Here is a 21,348-nt window from a genome sequence, read left to right on the forward strand (position 1 = left end):
CCAAGGAGGTGAGATTTGTACATTTTGAGCATCATGGATAATCTTCTTGTGAAGGGATCAGAAGTGGGAGGGGGACAACAGAGGATAGGGTAAGAAAATGGGATCACAATACATTATTCACATGTATGGAAATGATATAATGTAGTGCCCGCTCTATGATCTGTTCCACGAAGGCCTAGAGATTGAAATAAAGAGACAAGACAGCGGGTCATTCGTTCAATGGCAATGTCAGTTCAATGGCAATGTCAGAACGCCTAATGCCGTTTATTGAGGGGATGAAACCGGCTTAAATACTGATTTACAGCACAGTGGGAAATTACAGGATTTTTAGGCTTAGTTCCTCCCCAGGAGTTGTATGTTGTCACGAGGTGTGTGTTACCAAAACCGGAAGAGTACCAGCAACAGGTTTGGGGCAAGGAGTTCTAGGCAACAGCTTTAGGCTTGCTCAAGGTGCCTCGGGGGGTTCATGCAGGACCCGACAATATAATGAAACCCACAATTATGTATAATGTGTTCTAAATTAACCCTTTAGGGTCTAGGGTATGGTTTAATACTTGTTGCACTAGCATGAAGTCCTGAGGTTGGATATAGAAAACCTGGGAACAATGGCATACATCCGCAATGCCAGGGATGAGGAGGTAGAGAAAGGAAGATCCCTGGGCTTTGCTGGCCAGCTGATCTAGCCAAACTGGCAAGCTCCAGGTTGAGAGACAGAGATATAGATAGACGGATGGATGGATGGATAGACTGACCTTGTCTCAAGAAGACAGTTAAGGGGCTGAAGAGATACATCAGCAATTAAGAATACTTATTGCTTTGTCAGAGGACCAGAGTTTGAGTCCAAGCACCCACATTAAGTGACTCGCAACCACTTGTATCTCCACCTCCAGGGAATTGGAAACCCCTTTCTGGCCTCCAAAGTCAGTTGCATGCGCACACACGTAAATAAATTATTTTAAAAGATAGTTGGGTTGGCAAGATGGCTCCACAGGTGAAGGCACCTGCCACCAAACCTAGACCCATGTGGTAGAAGAAGACAGCCAACTTCCATATGCTGTCCTCTGACTTTTATACATAAGCCTCTATAGAATAAATAAAATGTAAAGATGTAGGGAGGAAAATGATAGACATCCAATGTCAACATCTGGTCTTCACATGCAAGTACAGGTATGTGCACACACACAATAAAAAACTTCAGGGAGATAAGAGAATTTTCCTGATTCCTTTACTGTTGCTTTTTTAGAACCACACTCACCTCCCTCCATTCAACCTTCCTTAATCCTCTATATCTTAATTTCTGTTAAGAAACTTTCAAAAGTTTTCTGCACACATGAGAAACATACATACCTATGCAGGATTGCAATTAAATTAAATAAATGCCCAGTTACTTCATTGGAAGAAAAATGTTTTCTTTTGTTTTTAATTTTATTTCTATGTATTCGTGTGAGTAGGTTACATCTGGAGTTCAGAGAGGGTATTGGAATCCATAGAGATGTATTTTCAGGCAGATGTGGGTCCGGGGCACCAAAATCAGGTCCTCTGGAAGAGGAGCAAGTGCTTTTAACCACTGAGCCTTTTCTCCAGTCCCAGAAGATATTTTCTGAAAGCAAATTCAAATAGCAAAGCTAACCAACTCAGAATTCTCTGGAGCAATACAACTGGCATTTGTATGACTTATTAGAGTGGCTTGCAGGCTGTGGTCTGACAACTTCAACAATGCCTATCTCTTCATGGAAAAGCCAAGAATCTGGTAGTTGTTCAGTCCACGAGGCTGGATGTCTCTGCTACTCTTCAGTCTGCCTTGGAATCCCAAGGATACAAGTTCAAATACTAAAGAAATGTCTCAGAGACACGACAGATGAGTTTACCAAAGAGAGTGAGGACAAGCAGGCAAAAAGTAAAAGCTTCCTTTTTCCCATGTCCTTTTATGTGGACTACCACCAGAAGGTGCAGCCCAGCTTTAGGTTGGGTCTTCTTACCTCAAATGATCCAATCAAGGAAGTCCTTCACAGGTGTGCCCAGATGCTTGGGTTTTAGTTGATTTTAGAGGTGATCAAATTGACCACCAAGATTAGTCATCACACACACAGTTCTAATTGATAATGGTCACCGGAACCCTTTAGCAATGGGGACTGATTCAGGCAGTGGTTTCTAGTTAGACATGGTCATAAATTTGGTATCCCAACGCTTGAAGAATGGAGGCAAGCAGATCAGAAATTCAAGTCCTGGCTCAGCTACACAGCAATTTCAAGCTCCATGAGGCCATGTCTCTATACATACATACAAAAAAAGCAGTGGACTCTATAAGAGGAAACTAACTCTCTTCCCCTTTCCTCAGATACTTTAGACAGAACTTTGGGTTGGGGGAAAAGAAAAGAAAATCTTTCAGCTGGGATTTTATTATTTTTCACGTCTTCAAGAAAGGGTTTCTCTGTGTAGCCGTGATTGTCCTATAACTGAGATCTGCCTCCGCCTCCCTCCCTGGTGCTGGGATTAAAGGCCCTGTCACCACTGCCCAGCTTTTGCCTGGGATTCTTGCATCAAACTTTTTATACACATTGAAACTGAGCTTAAGGAAAAGGCTTGGTGGTTTAGTCATGATTTCCCATCCTACTTGAAATTCTTTCTAATTTGGAGGGGAGTTTGTTTAGAGAGAGTGCGCTCTCATGGAATGTAAAGCTGCCAATATGTAGCCACGCACATTAGGAGAAGGAAGCTTCAGAATGTTTCTGCTTGTCCTTGGAAGGGACGCCTTTGTTCTGTATTTCTCCGAAGTGGCAAAATAGAACAAAGGTGCTCATGGAAAGGCTGACTGAGTTAGAGGGCAAACTATTCCTTTCCTGCACTCGTTTTGCGGTTCTTGATCTCCCTTCACAGAGGCTCTCACGTGGCCTTAACTCCTCCTTTTGTTTTCTGTTTCCTGAAACTCAGTCCCTTTCTTTCCCCACCCAGCTCAGTAACTCAACATTCTTGTTTCAGCACCTCTTTTCATCTCCTGCTGTGGTGTTAGCCACCTAACGGAATCACCCGCTGTGGGCTTCCACAAAACAGCCAGAGCAAAGAAAGAGAGGTCAGAAAATACGAATTGTGCAAAGCAATGAAGGACTAGGACACCAAGCTACACAACCATAATACATGCAGAGGGCCTAGGTCAGACTTCTACAGGCTCTCTGCTTGTCACTTCAGTCTCTGAGCCACTATGAGCCCTGGTTAGTTGATTCTGTGGGCCACGTTCTGGCTCCTACAAGGAGGAGACGTCCCAGTAAATCTCACGCATTTGAATACTTGATCCTCAGGTGATTCCCCCCCCCCCCCCCGGGGAGGATCAGGAAGTATGGCCTCACTGAAGGAAGTATGTCACTGCAGGGAGGCTTTTAGGTTGCAAAAGATTTAAGCCATTGCCAGTGTGTTCTCTTCCTCCTGCTTGAGGGAAGGCATTTGACCTTTCAACTGTCCTGCTGCTATGCCTTTGCTCCACCATTGTGGACTCTCAGGAGCTGTGAGCCCAATGGAATGTTTTATAAGTTGCCCTGGTCATGGTTTTAACAAAGCAATAGTAAAGTAACTAAGGCGCAGGGCTTCATTATGTAACCCTGGCTATCCTGGAACTCCCAGAGATTTGCCTGTCTCTGCTTTCCAAGTGGTAGGATGAAAGGCATGAGCCACCATCCCTAACACCTTTAAATTACTTTGTGTGTGTGTGTGTGTGTGTGTGTGTGTGTGTGTGTGTAGGCCCTTCCCCTGTGTCGGTATCAAACTCATGTCCTCAGGCTTGGTCACAAAGGCGCTTAGCTGCTTAACCATGTCACTGGCAGAGGGCCTTCTTTACCATGCATGAGGTCCTGAGTTTCTTTTCTAGCCCTGAAAAACTAAACAAAAGAAAAAGTTCTCCCTTAGGGTTTCAATGAAGCGATCAAGCTGGCCTTTTGCATGCTTTGGAGCCTGTTCTCATGGAGCAGATGGACCAGCCAAATTCAGTGGGGAAACTGAGAAATGAGAGAATTTTCCGGAAAACTATACTCTGCCAAAGGGAACCCCAAAGAATTAGTGGTTCTTACCAGGTCTTCATTTTATTTTATGGTGTGTGTGTGCGTGTGTGTGTGTGTGTGTGTGTGTGTGTGTGTGTGTGTGTGTGTGTGTGTGTGTGGTGGTAGGGATCTCACTACACAGCCTTGGCTGACCTGGAATACCCTAGGTAGTCCAGGCTGGCCTCAGATTTGAAGCGTTCTTCTTCCCTCAGGCTCCCGAGTGCTGATCCTGCAAGTGTGTGCCGCCATAAACTACTACAGATTATTTTAAAAGGAGCTGGTATCTGGCTAAATACCATAGTAGTCACTTGAGAACAGGAGAACCTACCTGAGCAGTGTTATTTTGAATACCTATTAAAAGGGAAGCAAGTCTGAGACTCACTGCTGTGTGTAATTATGCCCTTTGAAAGTACGGTTCATCCATGGATCTCAAAGTGCATTACCAATCTTAATTATTTTTCATAACACTTCCACGAAACCATTATTCCCTACAGACCAATGAAAAAGCGGAGACAGAAAGGTTATGAGGCAACTTCAATCATCATGAATCACTCGCTCAGTTGCTACTATTCCCAATTTGTCATCTGAATTAATGAACCATTTCCAAATGAAGGAGTGTTTTGAACTGTGCTTTAAATGAAATTTGGCTTCTTTTTTGTTTGTTGGTAGTGGTTGGAAGCAAGGGAGGCTTAATTCTTCCTGAGATGAAATGCTGTTTGAATACTTATTATTCAATAGGCTGCATATGGAAATGTGTTTTAAATATTGAAGATACATGCCAGCACACATACACAAGTCTATACTGCAATAGCCTGTATGGGTTTTGTTGTTTTCCACCATTAACCTTACATAGAAAACAAAACAAAATAACACACACACACACACACACACACACATACACACACACATACACACACACACACACACACACAGAGGCAATTGTAAGCTGTAAGGCTTGGAATGTTCTCAGATCCCTCAGCTTTGATGACATTATTTTTATCAAATTTTTTACAGTTATTGGGCCACAAAGTCATTTGTCCTGTGTTCATGTTATAGTGACTGTCCACACCAGAGCTTCTTAATCTTTCCCACATTTTTTCACACAAAAAAATTTTACGTAACTTTGAGAATACAGGAATATTAAGCAGGTAGACAAATCAAACTTTTATTGGTAAATCATAAATAAATGGATTAAACAATAATTATTTGCTATACATAGAACATTATTAAATTTACAAACCAAGATAGTTGTGCTTATTTATTTTTACACAAAAAGAACTTTGCTGAATATCTAGTACTGTAGAACATAAAATATAGTCAACTTTTTCAGAGTTGATTAGTGTTTTGATTTTATAATTTTCATTGCTGATAATGCCACTTCACATAAATATATACTGCAAAGTGTCAGGAGTATGTCTAAGGTCATTTTGGAAATGGTTAGAAATGTCTTCCTAATGTCCCGCTCTCACGCAGTGAACGACTTTCTAAAAAGAGTTGTTTTTATTTTTAAATTTTTGCACGTGTGTGACAAGCACATGTTAGTTCAGGTATCCTTGAACACCAGAGGCACCGGATACCCGTGGAGCTGGCATTAGAAGCAACTATGAGCTACCTGACATGAGTCCTAGTGATTGAACTCATGTTCTTTGAAGAGTAGTAGACACCCTTCTTTTCTTTTTCTTTTTTTCTTTCTTTCTTTTTTTTTGGGGGGGAGGGGGAGGGGGCATTTCCGAGACAGGGTTTCTCTGTGTCCTTGAAGTCTCTCTGTAGACCAGGCTGGCCTGGAACTCACAGACATCTACCTGCCTCTGCCTCTCCAGTGCTTGCTGGGATTAAAGGGATTAAAGGCGTGCACCCACTGCCGCCCGGGAACACATTCTTAACCCATTAAAGCTAGGTCTCCAGTCCTCTGAACAATTTGTTATGTATATCGAGTCAGCAATTCTAACATCAATTTTTTTTAAATTAAACATTTTTCCTTGAAAGATTTATTAATTTTTATTTTATGTAAGTGAATGTTTTGTCTGAATGCTTGTGTGTGCACTCCAGGTGTTCTGGGTGGTTGAGGTGAATAGAACAGGGCACTGAATCTGCTGAAGCTGGAGTTACAATGATTATGAGCTGCTATCTGGGTTTGCTAGGGATCAAACTCAAGTCTTCTTCGAGAGCTAACCAATGAATTCTCACTTCAGTCTCCTGCCCCCCCCCCAATTAAACACTCCAATGCAACACAATGCAAAGATCTACTGATCTGATATTTACTTGATAAGGAATAATGGTGTGAAGAATATAAAGATTTTGTTTAATATAATTATACCATTACATTTTTAAAGAGCAGAAAACTTCCTATGTACAGTAAAACCATTGATGTATAACGCAATAATAGTTTCACATCTGAGTCAAGGTGTTTCATTCTCAGGAGTAAGGCTGCAGTGTGGTCATGGGATGCAACGTAGCTGAACACTACCCACTCGGGTTCATTACATGTTCATTTTTATATAATTTTGGTTGTCATTGCACGTTCAGAAACACTTAACTGTTGCTAAATTTTTCATGATTCACACATTTACTTATATGATCCCATGTGGACTTATTACCCACGATATAAGAAGCTAAGGCCTCTATCACAGGACATTTGCATTCTCCTGCCTTTGATTTTGTTGTTGATGTTTTCTGAGACAGAGTTTCTCTGTGGTTTTTTGGAGGCTGTCCTGGAACTAGCTCTTGTAGACCTGGTCTCGAATTCACAGAGATCTGCCTGTGTCTGCCTCCCGAGTGCTGGGATTAAAGGCGTGAGCCATCACCACTTGGCTGCCTTTGATTCTTTATTTCTTTTTTTCTTTTTTCTTTTGCTTTTTGCACAGTACTGAGAAGGAAGCCCAGAAGACCTTGTGTATTCAAAGCACATGCTTTACCACACATATCTAAGTCTTTATATCTATCCTACTTTGCAGAATTTCTCGCATGCACATAATACGCAGTTTGATTTAGTAAGATTAAAAGACTTACAATAGTTTCATTAAGATCAGTAGACAAAGTAGCTTAACTAAAAAAAAAATGTGAAGTTTTTATTGTTTTTGGGGGGATTTTTTTTTGGTCAGGCACAATGGTTAATGTCTTTAATCCCAGTACTTAGGAGGTATATATAAGTGGATCTCTGTGAAGTTACAGGGTGATATGATGAGACCTTGTTAAGTCTCTCTGTGTGTGTGTGTGTGTGTGTGTGTGTGTGTGTGTGTGAGAGAGAGAGAGAGAGAGAGAGAGAGAGAGAGAGAGAGAGAGAGAGACATGTGCCAATGGGGCTAGAGGACACCATCTCCTGGCACTGGAGTTGCAAGTGATTGTGAGAGACTTCCCGTGGGTGCTAGAAACCCAACGTGGGTTCTCTGGAAGAGCAATAAGAGTTCTTAACCACTGAGCCATCTCTCCATCCCCAAAATAGTTTTATTTCAAGATTTATTTCAAATAAGGAGGAACATATGTATGGCTTGTATAGTGTGTCCAGCCTCAAAAAATGGTTGAGACTAGATGACATTTGCCAAGTGGGAAGTGTTGTTCTTTTGTTAGCGATAGTAATAAAAGCTGGAGAAGGGTTTGGTGGTGTAGTCGCAAGTGAGGGTCCCAAGTGAGTGGGGTCCCAAGGTAAGGGACCACGTGAGAGAGCATAGCAGGCTCCATAGCAGGTCAGGGTGACCGAGGCAGAGGGACGAACACGCCAGGCAAGCTTGAATGGGTTTATTAGAAAGGGGAGTGAGGGAGAAGGGAAGAGACATAAAGGCACCAGCAACAGGAGAGGGGGGGGGGGGAGGAAGAGGGAGGAGAGGGAGAGGAAGGAGGACAGGGAGAGGAGAGGAGCTGGAAAGACAGCAAAAGAGAAAGCAAAAGAGCTTAAGTGGGGAGGGGTCCTTTACACTTGCCTGCAGACTATATAACCATGGGAACCCTGGGCTGACCAGGGTACTGCCTGAGTTCATTCTGCCAGGTGACAGGGGCAGGGCAGAGTAATGCCTGAATCCTTATAGGATGAATATTCTTTTCCTTATATTTCAACAATATCACAAAACCAGCTTGAGGAAAAAAAATAACTCACTTATTTCTCTGAAGTTCAATATACCTCATTTAATCTTCATTTTTTTTTTTTTTTTGAATGTGGCAACAGGAGAAGAAGGAAGCAGAGAAAATTTATCTTAAACAGATACCCCCAAAGATACAGTGCATATAAAGAGCCTTTGGGCTGGAGATGCAGCTAATGGGGTACTTACTGTGTTTGCCCCACATCCACCTCGAAGAAAACTACAAATAGCATGGGAGATCTCAATAAATGCCTTCAGAGCTCTTCTAACTTCCACTTGTTAAGATTAGACACAGTGGGATGCACTTGTAATGGCAACTACTTTAGAGACAGTGAGGCAAGAATCAGCCTAGCCTACACAGGCAACATATCTCAAGATGAATCTTCCCATTTTCCAGGTCTTCGATTCTGAAGTGTGCACTGTTTCTCTCCAGCCAGAATTCTTTCTCAGTACTTTAATGCTCCCTCCTTGGAACCCTCTCATCATACCTTCCCCCATATTGTTTGAAGAAGACAAACCTTTTGCCTTCCAATGCTTTAGGACAGGAAGTCTAGAACACAGCCTCCTGGCACACAGGAGATATTTTATGTTTGTTTTTAAAAGAATAAAGGGAATATGTCAGAGTGCCTGCAATCATTAAATTCTGGAGGCAGATGCAGGAGGATTGAGACCTCCAGGGCTGCCAGGGTTATATAGTGTAAACCCTGGCTCCCTGTGATGTTTAATCTTCATGGTCGTTCTTAAGAGACACACCTCTGAGTGTGTTTGTAAAAGTATTTCCAAAGAGCTTATCTAAGGAGGGAAGACCTAGCCTAAATGTGAGTGGCAGCATCCTGTGGACTGGTGTCTGGGGCTGACTAAAACTAGAAAGCAAGGCATAGCAAGTTGAGCATCAGCATTCCCTTCCCTATGTCCTGAGGGACAATACCCCCAACGGTCCAAATAAAGCCTTGTGTAAGTTTCTTTTTGACAACAGCAAAAGGAAATTTCAGTAATACAACTTCCCCAAAGAGAACATTTTTTTTTTAAAGAAAAATCAGAATGGATTTCAGAATATGTTTCTTTTCCACGCTCAGCTGTTAGTTTTCCCATTCCATTCATTTATTCTTGCATTCATTCATTCTTTTGCATAATGTTCATTCAACACATTATCTACATGTTGAACAATAATTAACCCAGTCCAATAATGATCTACTAATGGATTAGGTAGTGTCCTCACCACTGGGAACACAGTGACTATGGGGAGACATGCCACAACATCCTGACTCCAATGTTTGCCTTGCCAATGTCATAAAATAGTTCTTTTTCCTATTTTTTTTTCTGGTGCTAGGGTTGGACCTTAGTGCTTCAAACACATTAGGTAATCCTTTGTCACTGACCTACTTACCCTCAACCCTCATTTCCAAACCCTTTTTGTTTGTTCGGAGACACTCACACTCTGTGTATGGCCTCACATTCCCCATCCTCTTGCCTGTACCTTTTCAGCGTGCCACCGATGCCAACCATCCCACACCCACCCCACCCTCCAAGCTGAAACTAGAAATTACTTCAAGCTTAATCACTCAGGTTAAGATTTAAATTAAACCAGGCAGATTAAAGTCTCCACACAACCATCTATCACCTATAATTTGATTTTGTGGCTTGATAGCCTATGAGAAAAGAAAGAAAACCAAAACCCCCAAAACAAACCCAAGAGCCTAGATTTGGATGCACACATGTCAGACAGCGAGGCAGCCAGTTTAGCTAATTTATGCCAAAAATTAGCTAGAAACAGCCTTACTGCCTATAAGAACGGCTTGACTAGTGATTCACCATATGATTTAGGCGAGTCATATCATATAACCCCTATGTTTAGGGTTCCTTGGCTGTAAATTACATAGATGGCACAAATATAATGAATGAGAAACACAACAGCATGGTATTCAGAGTACCAGAGTCCAAGTGAGGGCTCTTGGGTGGTCGAGATGGCTCAGTGGGTAAAGGGACTTGCAGCCAAGCTGACCACTTGACCCTGGATCCCACATGGTGGAGGTGGAGAACTGACTCCCATAAATTGTCCTCTCACCTCCACATGTGTTCTGTGGCCCACACACATATGAAATAAATAAACAAATATATGTAACAGAAGTAAAGGCTCTGGTGACTTTGCCTCTACTCACCTAACTGCACTGTGACCTTTTCACTACTTTCAAAATGACAAAGAACAGTCCACTTCAGAGGGGTGTTACAAAATGAAGCAGGTAAAGGACTTTGGAAAAGAGTTTTAGGCATGTACCATGAAATCCAGTGAGAACACAAATTATCATGCCTAAACATGTCTTACATATTCTTACGGTCACATGTTAGAAAACTGATTTAACTCCCCCAAATTCTTATGTGACAGCCACTACTGGCTTGTTTCTTTTCTTACAGTGCTGGGGATTGAACCCAGGGTCTCCAACTTCCTAGGCAAAGTACTCTACCATGGAGCTATGTCCCTCCTTCCATATCTGAAAGCCAATTGAATCTCATGGTTTAAGAACACACATATATTTTTTATGATTTTACATAGCAATAATTTCCCCCAAATCCCTCTGAGCCATTACATTACACATTTTTTCTGTTTCAAGCACAACCCATGACCACAAAGAGTGGAAGGCAAGAGAAAATAGATGGAAAGCATTTTGAGAGCTATGAAAATGGCCATGAATGCATTTCATCATCTTACGTGCCTGATTAATCAGACACTGGTCCTCAACTACTTCATTTTGTGTCAAACTAACCTGTAATTAGTTTGATACACTCTAATTAGAGGGATGACTCCTCAGGCTTCCAGAGGGTTTATTCCTTTTAACTCTCTTTCATGTACATTCTCCCACATGGTCTTCCCAATCTCACAAGGCAGGAGGAACAAGAATGGCTATAGCCATGTATATTTTTTGCTATGCTCATACTGGGTTATAACTATTGTTAGCACTTGTCTTTTTCATTAATTCTCACAGCTCACCTAAATTATAACATATCTGGATCTGGAAAGTTTGTAACAGAAAGTCAAGAAGTAGAGTATATTCATCTTAATAATCAAATAAAATGTGGTTGAAAGAAAAACAGGTTTTTCCAGATCTGTTAGGACATACTCTTAATGATTAACACAAACATTTGCTAATTTTTTTTAACCAAGAAAGTCATAATCCACATGTTTCAAAACTCAATGAAAAATAATTTCAGACTGTTTCCCCCAATTTCAGAAGATGAATTTTAAAAAAGACAAAAGATTTTATAGGGGGGTAGGATTCGGAGTCTATTGTTTTAATAGCAGTTCCTTGCAAACATCAGTTGGTGCTCACATACTCTGATGTCTCTCTTTTGCTTCAAGACAACTGTTACTGATCTCATGAAGCAGAGCCTAATTTCTGGCAAAATAAGTTCCAGTATTTAATGAGAAAGTGCATGTTTGATGCCTTCACCAAAAAAACAAAACTCTTTATGGAAGAAATCCCTAGCATCTAGTAATGAAATAAAGCTAAAGAACACTTGTGTTTAAGGACATAGACTGACAGACACACACACACACACACACACACACACACACACACACACACACACACGAGAAATGAATGTACAATGAAAGTTTATTTTTAAAATGTACATCAGGGGCTGGAGAGATGGCTCAATAGTTACGGACATTGGCTACTCTTCAAGAGATCCCAAGTTCAATTCCTAGCACCCAGATGGCAGCTCACAACTGTCTGAACTCCAGTTTCAGGGGATCTGGTACCTTCACACAGTCATATGTGCAGGCAGTACACCAATGCAAATAAAAACAAATAAATCTTAAAAGAGAAAGAAGTGTATATTGATAATTTTCAATGTAAAATACATAATTGGGGGTGAGGGTGAATAGCTCAGTGACAAAGAACTTCCCTAGTGTAAGTGAATTTCTAGGTTTGATCCTGGGAAATGCTAAGACTATACCTATCTAAATATGTGCATACATATTGACAGTAAAAGCTACTGAAATAATTAAGATTTTGAAAGCCAGACATTGAGGTGCATGCATGCCTGTAATCCCTGATGGCCAGCCTGAGCTGTACTAAACCCTGTCTCAGAAAGAATTAGATTTTGGAAAAAGACTGCTGATTTAGTACACAGTATCTCAATTATATTCTACGTTTCCTTCAGTTTAAATTCTTCTGTGGAAAGAATAATGAAAATCTGATTCTCCTGGGTTCTAACTCTATTTGAAATCATTTAAGCTTAACAAGTATAGGCCCATTCAAAAGACTTCCTGTGCTGTTGTCATTTATTATGAACAATTACTTTGTCTTGGAAATCTCATACAAACTAAGACTTAAAATACTGAACTGTCTGTCATCTAACCTTGAACCTATCAAGATTATTACTTGAGTTATAATATAGACCTATGTGTTCAACTGATACAACTCTCATCATCTGTAGAAGACTGAGACCTTAATCTGCTTTTTGTTGCCACACTTGAAAAATTTCAGAACTGGAAAGAAATCAGAACTGTTAATATTATGAATTAGAAAGGCCAACTCTTTCCAACTCTGAAATCCTTTCCTTCCAAATTAATGGCTCACATTTCACTCAAGTGTTGGCTCTGTGGAATCGAAGATCCGAAGATCCGTTCTGCACAAGCTCATCTGGTTGCTGTCACCCTCCAGCACCTCCAGCTGAGCTTCCAAATCCTTACTTTCATTGCTTGATCAAAGGGTGGTTTTGTAGAATTGTATTTGTGTGTGCGATATGAGTACATGCACAAGTGTGTCCTAGCATATATGTGAAAGTCAGGAAAACAAGCAGTTATTTTTCTTGTTGTTGTTTTGTTTTTTTTTAACTTCTGCCCTATGGGTTTTGGGGATCACCCAAGTCATGCTTGTTTTTAACCTGTTCAACAAGCTTGCCAGCTCTTAAGAGCATTTAAGGGTAATAACAATTTGGAATTACTGAATTCAGCACTGGATGACAATGTTATTATTACAAAGTTCAAATATATTCTGTATGCAGGAGAACATTTTTTGAAAGGGAGCTGGGTTCATGCCTACAGTCTCAACACTTAAGAGGCCAAGGCAAAGGGGTTGCTGTTTAAATTCACCTGTGACTAAGAATTAAGACCCTACCTCAAAGCCGGATCTGTTGGCAGTCTTTTGTTTGTCTTTTGATAATGACAGTTTTTGACAGTGATAATATTGTCAAAGATTAACCAGTCCCTACACAGATGGCCTGAAATACCTTTCTCTTTTTGAAAACAGTGTCTCATTTATTCTTTCCCTTCTACATGCTGGGTTTACAGGCAACATGTGCCATCACACCTGGCTGGAATATAATGCATTTAAGAACCCATATTATGAGCTGGGCAGTGGTGGGGCGGGCCTTTAATCCCAGCACTCGGGAGGCGGGAGGCAGGTGGATCTCTGTGAGTTTGAGACCAGCCTGGTCTACAAAAGCTAGTTCCAGGGCAGACTCCAAAACTACAGAGAAACCCTGTGTTGAAAAACCAGAAAATACAAAACAAAAATCCCTGATTGTGGATTAGAAGGGACAGGACAATAGCTATGTGAAATAGATACTTGAAAATTTCCATCTAGGAAGTCTGTGTCAGATCAAAATGCTCTCACATTCTGAAAACAGCCAGTATGTAGCCTAGCTCACAAAAATGCCCCATTGCTGCCTGCCTTGACGGCACAGTGGTTCTTGGATTCCTTATCACTTGCTTGCTGGACCTTTGATTTTACAGTGACTTTATGATCTTTGAACACAAACTACTGTGAGGAGAGGTGTGTTAACCACTCATATTTACAACTGTTAACTATTTATATTAACAATTGTTTTCTGGTTCTAGGGATTAAATCTAGCTTCTCATGTATGCCAGGCAGGTGCTATGCCACTGGGCTACACTTCTGGCCCTATTTTAATCTATATTTTAAAGTATTCATTACTTTTTTTTTTGGTTTTTGGAGACCTATCTGTGTAGCTCTGGTTGTCCTGAAACTCACACACGCACCACCTAGCTCATTATTTAAAAAAAAAAAATTTATGTGCATTGGCGTGAGGGAGATCAATCACCTGGAACTTGAGTAACAGACAGTTGTGAGCTACCATTGTGGGTGCTGGGAATTGGACCTGGGTCCTTTGGAAGAGCAGCCAATGTTCTTAACCGCTGAGCCATCTCTCTAGCCCCCATTGAAAAGGGTTTTGTGTCTGTGTGGTGTGGTTCAGTGGGTAAGGGTACCTACTGTTAAGCCTGCTGACCTGAGTTTAATCTACCTTAGTTGGTAGAACTCAGCATACATGAAGTCCTGGGTTTGTTCTTCAATGCTACAAATATCAGGCAATCCCAGCACTAAAGAGGTAAGGGAAGGAGGATCAGAAGTTCAAGGTTACTCATCCATACTGAATCTAAGGCCAGCAGCCTGGGTTGATATATGAAATCCTGTCTCAACAAAAGAAAATCAAACCCCAAGATATCATTTTAAAGAATAGTGCTTTATTGATAAGTCTTATTCACAGAAAAATAAGCTTTAATCTATAACAAAGGACAGATTATAGAGCAGAAAGCAGTTTTCATAAATTTCCATACTGAAAGGTATCCACTAAATGAAAAAAAAAGCCATAAGATTATATTCACAAACATAGTATTCTGTCTCAAAATGCTGACCATAATTATTCACAAAACTAACACAATGACATAAGAATTGGTCATTCTGTCAGGTGAAGTATAACAAAACATGCAAAACCAGAAACTACATTAAAGCCATTATTAACATCAAATTTAAAATGCAAGCTTGCTGTTAAGTATTTACAGAGTGATAAAATAAACTTACACAGTAATCTTAAATGTTACATTAATGATACAGAAGCACATAGTAAATGTCAAACAACTATGAACTTGAGCCTCCAAATGAGAACTCTACCACACAAGCATTAATGGCTTATTACTTAATTTTAAAGTATTAGGGATTATCCTACTGTAACAATTATAAAGCACCATTTACTGTGCAGTGAAAATTAAGAGTATCATGGAAGGAATTGCTAAAAACTAAATATCGGACACTTCTCAGGACAGGCAGCTGGTGTGGTAAAGGGTTTTCCAGCTTCAAACTGTGTCCCAGTAAAGGATCTACCTCAATGATAAAGTGAGGGCGGTGGTGCTATGAATAAGCTATTCTCCAGGGTAATTTCTAGCTGACAGTCTGTGATTTTATTATGTAAGGAAGGAATCTATTATGTGTTAAATGTTTCAGACCCAAATTGAAATATTAGGATGGGAATAAGTTGATTGTTTCTCTTAGGAAAACTCAACTGAATTTAATAAGAAAATTTTTCTAGCTTTTGAAAAAAAAGAATTTAAATCTTTATGAAGGATTAATGTATTTATTGCAATTTATAGTTTCATTATAAGCACCCAGAGAAACGAGTAACAGTGACAAAAAGTTAATATATGAGATTCATTTAAGCTTTAAAGATTACTTTTATTTTATGTGTGTTTGTACATATGTACATGCATTTAGGTACCCATGGATCATGGAGGCCAAAAGAGGGCACCAGATAGCTCAAAGCTGGAGTTAACATGCAGTTGTAAGCTACCCTGTGGCTCTGGGAACTGAACCTTGGTTCTTTGCAGAGGCAGCAAGTAATCTTAATGGCTGAGTTATCTTTCCAGGCTGTTTTTTTAAAGCTATAGTCTAAGTCCTCCATTAAGGAAACCCATGGAAGGCCTACAAGTTTTAGGATGAATCTGGGCTGTAGTGGCACACACTTTTAATTCTAGCACTTGGGAGACAGAGGCTGGTGGATCTGTGAGTTCGAGGCCAGCCTGGTCTAAAGAGTGCGTTCCAAGACAGCTAGGGCTACATAGAGAAACCCTGTCTTGGAAAAAAAATTATAAAAGTTTTTAGGATGAGAGTTAACACTTAGAGCATTTAAGGTGTGTTCTTGAGTTGAGTTGCATCATCTTGGAGAAAATGGTTAAGGTAATACTCTTATTATATAGATAGCTGCCTTTTTGGTTTTTCTTTTGTGTATGTGTCTGAGTATAGGTGGACACCTGCCATGATGCACCTTAGAGGGCAGATAACCCAAAGGACAACCTTCCTACCTTGTTTAACAGTGTTTCTTTGCTAATGCCTAAGCCAAATTAGCTGACCTTGAGCTTCTGGCCATTCTCCTATCTGCTTCCTGTTTCATGTAGGCATTCTGGGATAACAGATGCTTGGGCTAATGTACCCAGCTTTTATGTGGGTTCTGGAGATCTGACCTCATCTTGTGAAGCTTATATGGTCAGCTCATTTCTTTACTGATGGCTAATTTTTAAAAAGAGACGATGTGACTAAAATGCTGTCAAGTATTTTTCCATTTTCTTATTTTTCTAATAGCAACAACCTACAATCTATTTCATCTCTCCTCTTATTCAGTACCTAGGCAGTCACATGTAAAACAAGATTTAGAACTAATGGGAACAATAAATGCAGATAATGCTGGGGTGGTAGTTTCCACTCAGAGAGCTCAACATATAAATTTTACCTACTAAAATTAAAACAGAAAAAAAAATACACATTTTAAATAACAAAACAAAAAAATGTCATAACAACATAGATAAATCACACTATATTCACTTACTACACTAACCTCACCTCTACCCCTAACCAAAGGAAGAGGCAAAAATCTAGCAGGAAAGGGAATACTAAGCCATTAATCAAATAAACTGTATTTATTTAATAAATGCTAGACACTAGCAAACATTTTGATTAGCACAGTAAATTACAAACAAAATTAACTATTACAAAACAACTTCAAATTTCACATGACTAATATGTAGTAAAATAGATGGTTACTTCAAAATCTTAGAGTGAACTTTATACAGAAAAGAACATCAACACACAGATACTGAGAACTCTTGAGGGTGGGTGATTTGGATCTGGTTATATTTTGACCTTCCAAGTGACCAATTTTTTGCACAGCTATGTTGGAAAGGATCCAATGTTTTGTGTGTTTGTTTTTTATACTTTTAATTTTTTTTTTTTCAGCATGAGCTCGGACCAACTCTGGTAAGTCTCCAACAATTTGATTAGAGTTGGAGTGCTGTGTGTGATTTTACGAACCCGAAGCAACAGCATTTTCTAAACAATTCTTAAAATAAACTTGTTAGCCACATCAGCTTCATGAATTCAATTTCGCAACTCATGAAGAAAAAAAAAAAAGGTCTTGCTTAACTCTCAGCACACAAGTTTTAAAAGGAGAGTTTTAATGAACTGAGGCTCCCAGAACAAGAAAAGCCTTATTTAAAAACAATTCAGCTCTTGAATTCTTGGCTAACAGCTAGATTAAACAAACTATCTACGTGACTTGTACCTGAAGTGTCTTAGAAAACATTTTTCTAAATTAACACTTTTATCCCCTTGTGGAATGCTTTAAATGTAAATTTAAATTTAAACCTTAGTCAATTCAGATCAAATTCAACTTAATGACTATATAACTGAACCCAAGTAGGGGACAATGCAAAGAACTAAGGATTTTTATGAATAAGCAAAGAGGAAAAAAAGGGCAGTCATTTACTTAATTCAGTCAATTTCTATTTAAATTTGCAATTAAAATGACATCACTTACCATAGTAGTCAACAGAAGTTAGGAGAACCTAACAATACTCTCTCTTAGAAAATACAACAAAAACCCAAATTGTAACAGTTTCACTCCCAAACAGTGCTCTGTAGTAAAACAGACCAGTCTCTGTAAGAGGTCTATCACCTTAATCGTTTAAGGTAAATTCTGTGTTCTATGAAGCATTTAGCTGGATTTTATTCATAATGACAAGTTGTTAAAAATACTTAAACAACTATTCTTTGTCAGTATGATACAATTTCCAAGAGGGCTTAAGGATCTTGAGAAAATATTTGTATTTACTACGATTACTAGTCAAAAAACAAATAAACATAAAACAGAGACTTACCATTCTGTACTATATACATATTAATCTTTCTAACAGTAAAAAACTCACATGAAACTTTTAGGACACAAAATGACATGAGAATCTCAACATGGAAAGCTGTCACTAAAACTACAAGCAGCATACAAACATGCTTCTACTTTTACCTACATAAGCAGACAGATGTTTAAAATACTGGGTTAACAAAGATCTTTTAGTAAAGTGACTTAGGCAGGCTTAAACTAGCAAGGATTAAGGATGAATCCTTACTAATTAATTGGAAGATCTGAGACAATATTTTATATTTCATTTTACAAAATCAGAAATATTTATTTTGAAATAAGATAAGAAGACATGGTCTATCTGTCAGAAAACTACCACTCAGAAAGATTTTCCATCCATAAAGCAGGTAAAACAAAAACATTTAAATTTCACATTGGCACCAGAAAAGTTAACTGGCCTGCCTTCTTGGATCAGAAAAACTAAAACTGAGCGATAAGTAGTTTTGCAGACGTATGAACATGCCTAAGCCTTTAAATCAGTAAAATATTTCTAAAAATTCTGATTATACAAAAGTAATACATACTCATATAAACTTCAAACAGAACAAAATGAAAAAAAAGAAGGGCTCCCATAAGCCCCTCTAAGACCCATACCCCCACCCCCCTCAAGAAAAAAAAACATATTTAGGAGTATGATGCATATCTTTCCAAATCTTTTTTTGTCCTATATAGATATAAAATTCACACCTTGTTTGGCTTAAACTATACAGTGTCTTGCCATTTGTATTTTACATTTACTATATCTTTGTTGTCTTTCCATGTTGGTATATGTTGGTTAGATAAGCAGTTTACCATTAAATATCTTTTGGGAGATGGCAAAATCACTTAAAAATCATTCATACAAGTACATTTATAATTTTGAAAGAAAATGGACAGAATCCTAAAACACAGAGACATATATCTACAAACCGATGTTTACCCTCCCACCAGTGTGGAACAGTTCATTCCCTGGTCACAATAAACAGAATAAGTGATTGGGTAAATTAACTCCAATCTCTCTGCTTATACTCAACACTCCATTTGTTAAGGTTATCCAAAAGGAATGGAAAATGCTAGTGATTAATTCACTTACACATAGAAGTCAGTGTACTATATATACACAAGGTGAAAAGTTGTACTATTAAGTGCTTCTTTGTCTAAGGCGTTAATTGAGTAAAGTATTGGATAAATGATATAGCTAATAACCTGAAAGTTCCAGAAATTCAAAGTTTAGATTGTAACAGTGCTGTTAACATTTGTTTCCACTTGGGAGCAGATGCTAACGGAATGCAATGCTGATTACTTAAAGTTTGCTCACATCACACATTCAATTAAAGTAAGAAGAACATAACATGCCTACTGTGGCTCTGAATTAAGACATAAAAATTTTTTGCTTGAAAGTGATGATTGTATAGCACATGGGACATTTGTCAACTGCTTCAGCACATTGTTTACAAGTGACCAGATGTCCACAAGGAACAAAAACTACAGCAATATTTCTATCCATGCAGATTTTGCAAAGTTTCTCCTCTTGTAGGCGCCTCAGTTGCTCTTCAGTACTAATGTCTGCACAAAGAGAAAAACAACATATACTAGTTTGGGGGTTTGTTGTTTAAATTGATTCAAACACTCAAACCTCCTGTGTGCTAGACACTCAAGTCTTGGGAGACATTAAGATGACTCATACATGGTACACATTCTTAAGTAGTTTGTATGCTAGTGGGAGCGGCTGTGAAGTGCAGCTAGAGAGGTGAGTGCAAAGTATAAAGTAGTCAGTGCTTTAATGGAGCTACATACAATGGGGCAAGGTGAACAAGTTCCTCTGGCTTATTGGGGAAGGCATCATGAGAAGGAGGAGGACCATGGTGGAGCAACATGTTAAGTACAGACAACAATTTGCAGGCAGAAAAGCAAGGGTGAAGTAAAAGAAACAACATATCTGAAGGGAACTGGTAATTCTAGAAAGGGTTCCATTTGATGGACACTTCTACGTTGGGATAAGTAGGATTTGATGCCTAGATGTGAGGGCTAAAGAGAGAAAGAAGAACTAAAGTTGGGTTTGCTGATGTATCAAGGAGATGGTGATAATTACTGCAAATATAAAAGGAGATTGCCAACATTTGACATGTTGGCAGGACATCCAAATAAAAACGTATTTGAGTATGAGCAGCATACATAGGATACTGAAGTAGCTGCATAGTTGAACTTTTGTCAAAACAGATTATTGTGAAAGTCTAACAAATATGGCTCAATACTGTGATTGTGGTCATATAGAATAGCAAAAATCAACAGTAATAGAGCATAAATATGTGCTAGGCACTACAAATAATTACATATTTTAACTGTCTTTGTAATCACTGTATACGGTTTATATAAACCTGGCCTCAAAAGAGAATCATTTTTCCCCCTTTGGTATGTGTGGAGGTAGGGTGGGGGTGTCAGCGATGTTGGGTATGAAGTCCAGGATATTGTATACCATTTATTGTAGCATAATTCTTACCTCTTATAGCATTTTTTTTCAAAAACAAGTTTTCTTTAAAAAATAATTTATTGTTTTATTTTTATTTGTGTGGGTATGTAGATTGCAGCACATATATGTAAGCGAGAAGGCAACTTTTCAAAACTTGGTTCTCTCTCAAGTTAGGTCTTCAAGCTTAGAAGCAGATGCCTTTACCCACTGAGCAATCATAGCATCCTTGCTAAGTTCTCCCTCTGAATATGGAGATTATATATGTGGACCACTGTCTGGCTTTTTCTATAAAATATAGAGTATTAGGATGCATTTTAATTCAAAGCCTACATAATAGCATTATCCTCTCATGTTTTCATATATGAAAAGTTGAAGAACACTTTAAAACTAAACTGTTTCAGTTACAAAACTTAAGATTCTACACACAATGATAAAAGACTACTGTTCTTTGTCTAAAATACTCTAACCCAAACAACAGTGGTGATGCACTTGGGACACTTGGGAAGTAGAAGCAGGTAGATCTCTGTGAGTTTGAGGCCAACATGGTCTACAAAGTGAGTTCTAGCAGAGCCAGGGTTGTTACAAGGTAAGATCCCATCTCAAACAATCAAAAAAAAATACTCATACTTTTAAAATCAAGGCTGGGGATGTTTGTCTAATACGCACAAGGTCCTAGGCTCAATCCCAAGTACCTCATAAACTAGGTATAATGCTGCATGCCTGTAATCCCAGAACTTGGGAGGCAGAGGTAGGAGGAACAGAAATTCAAGGCCATCCTTACCTATTAAGTAGTTCAAAACCAGCTTGTGTTAAA

At 39.0% G+C, this 21,348-nt stretch overlaps 1 protein-coding gene across 2 annotated transcripts in view; it reads right to left on the reverse strand.

Annotated features, from left to right (window-relative positions):
* Positions 1-14,568: 14,568 nt before the first annotated feature.
* Xiap (X-linked inhibitor of apoptosis) overlaps positions 14,569-21,348 on the reverse strand; it is a 30,731-nt gene continuing 23,951 nt past the window's right edge. For both annotated transcript variants that reach the window (XM_051179098.1, XM_051179099.1), the window contains exon 7: positions 14,569-19,630. In XM_051179098.1, the coding sequence (XP_051035055.1) occupies positions 19,437-19,630 (194 nt within the window). In that variant the 3' untranslated portion in view covers positions 14,569-19,436. The remainder of the gene's footprint in view (positions 19,631-21,348) is intronic.

This window comes from Phodopus roborovskii, unplaced genomic scaffold (genome assembly GCF_943737965.1).
Source record: "Phodopus roborovskii unplaced genomic scaffold, PHOROB, whole genome shotgun sequence".
Lineage (NCBI taxonomy): Eukaryota > Metazoa > Chordata > Mammalia > Rodentia > Cricetidae > Phodopus > Phodopus roborovskii.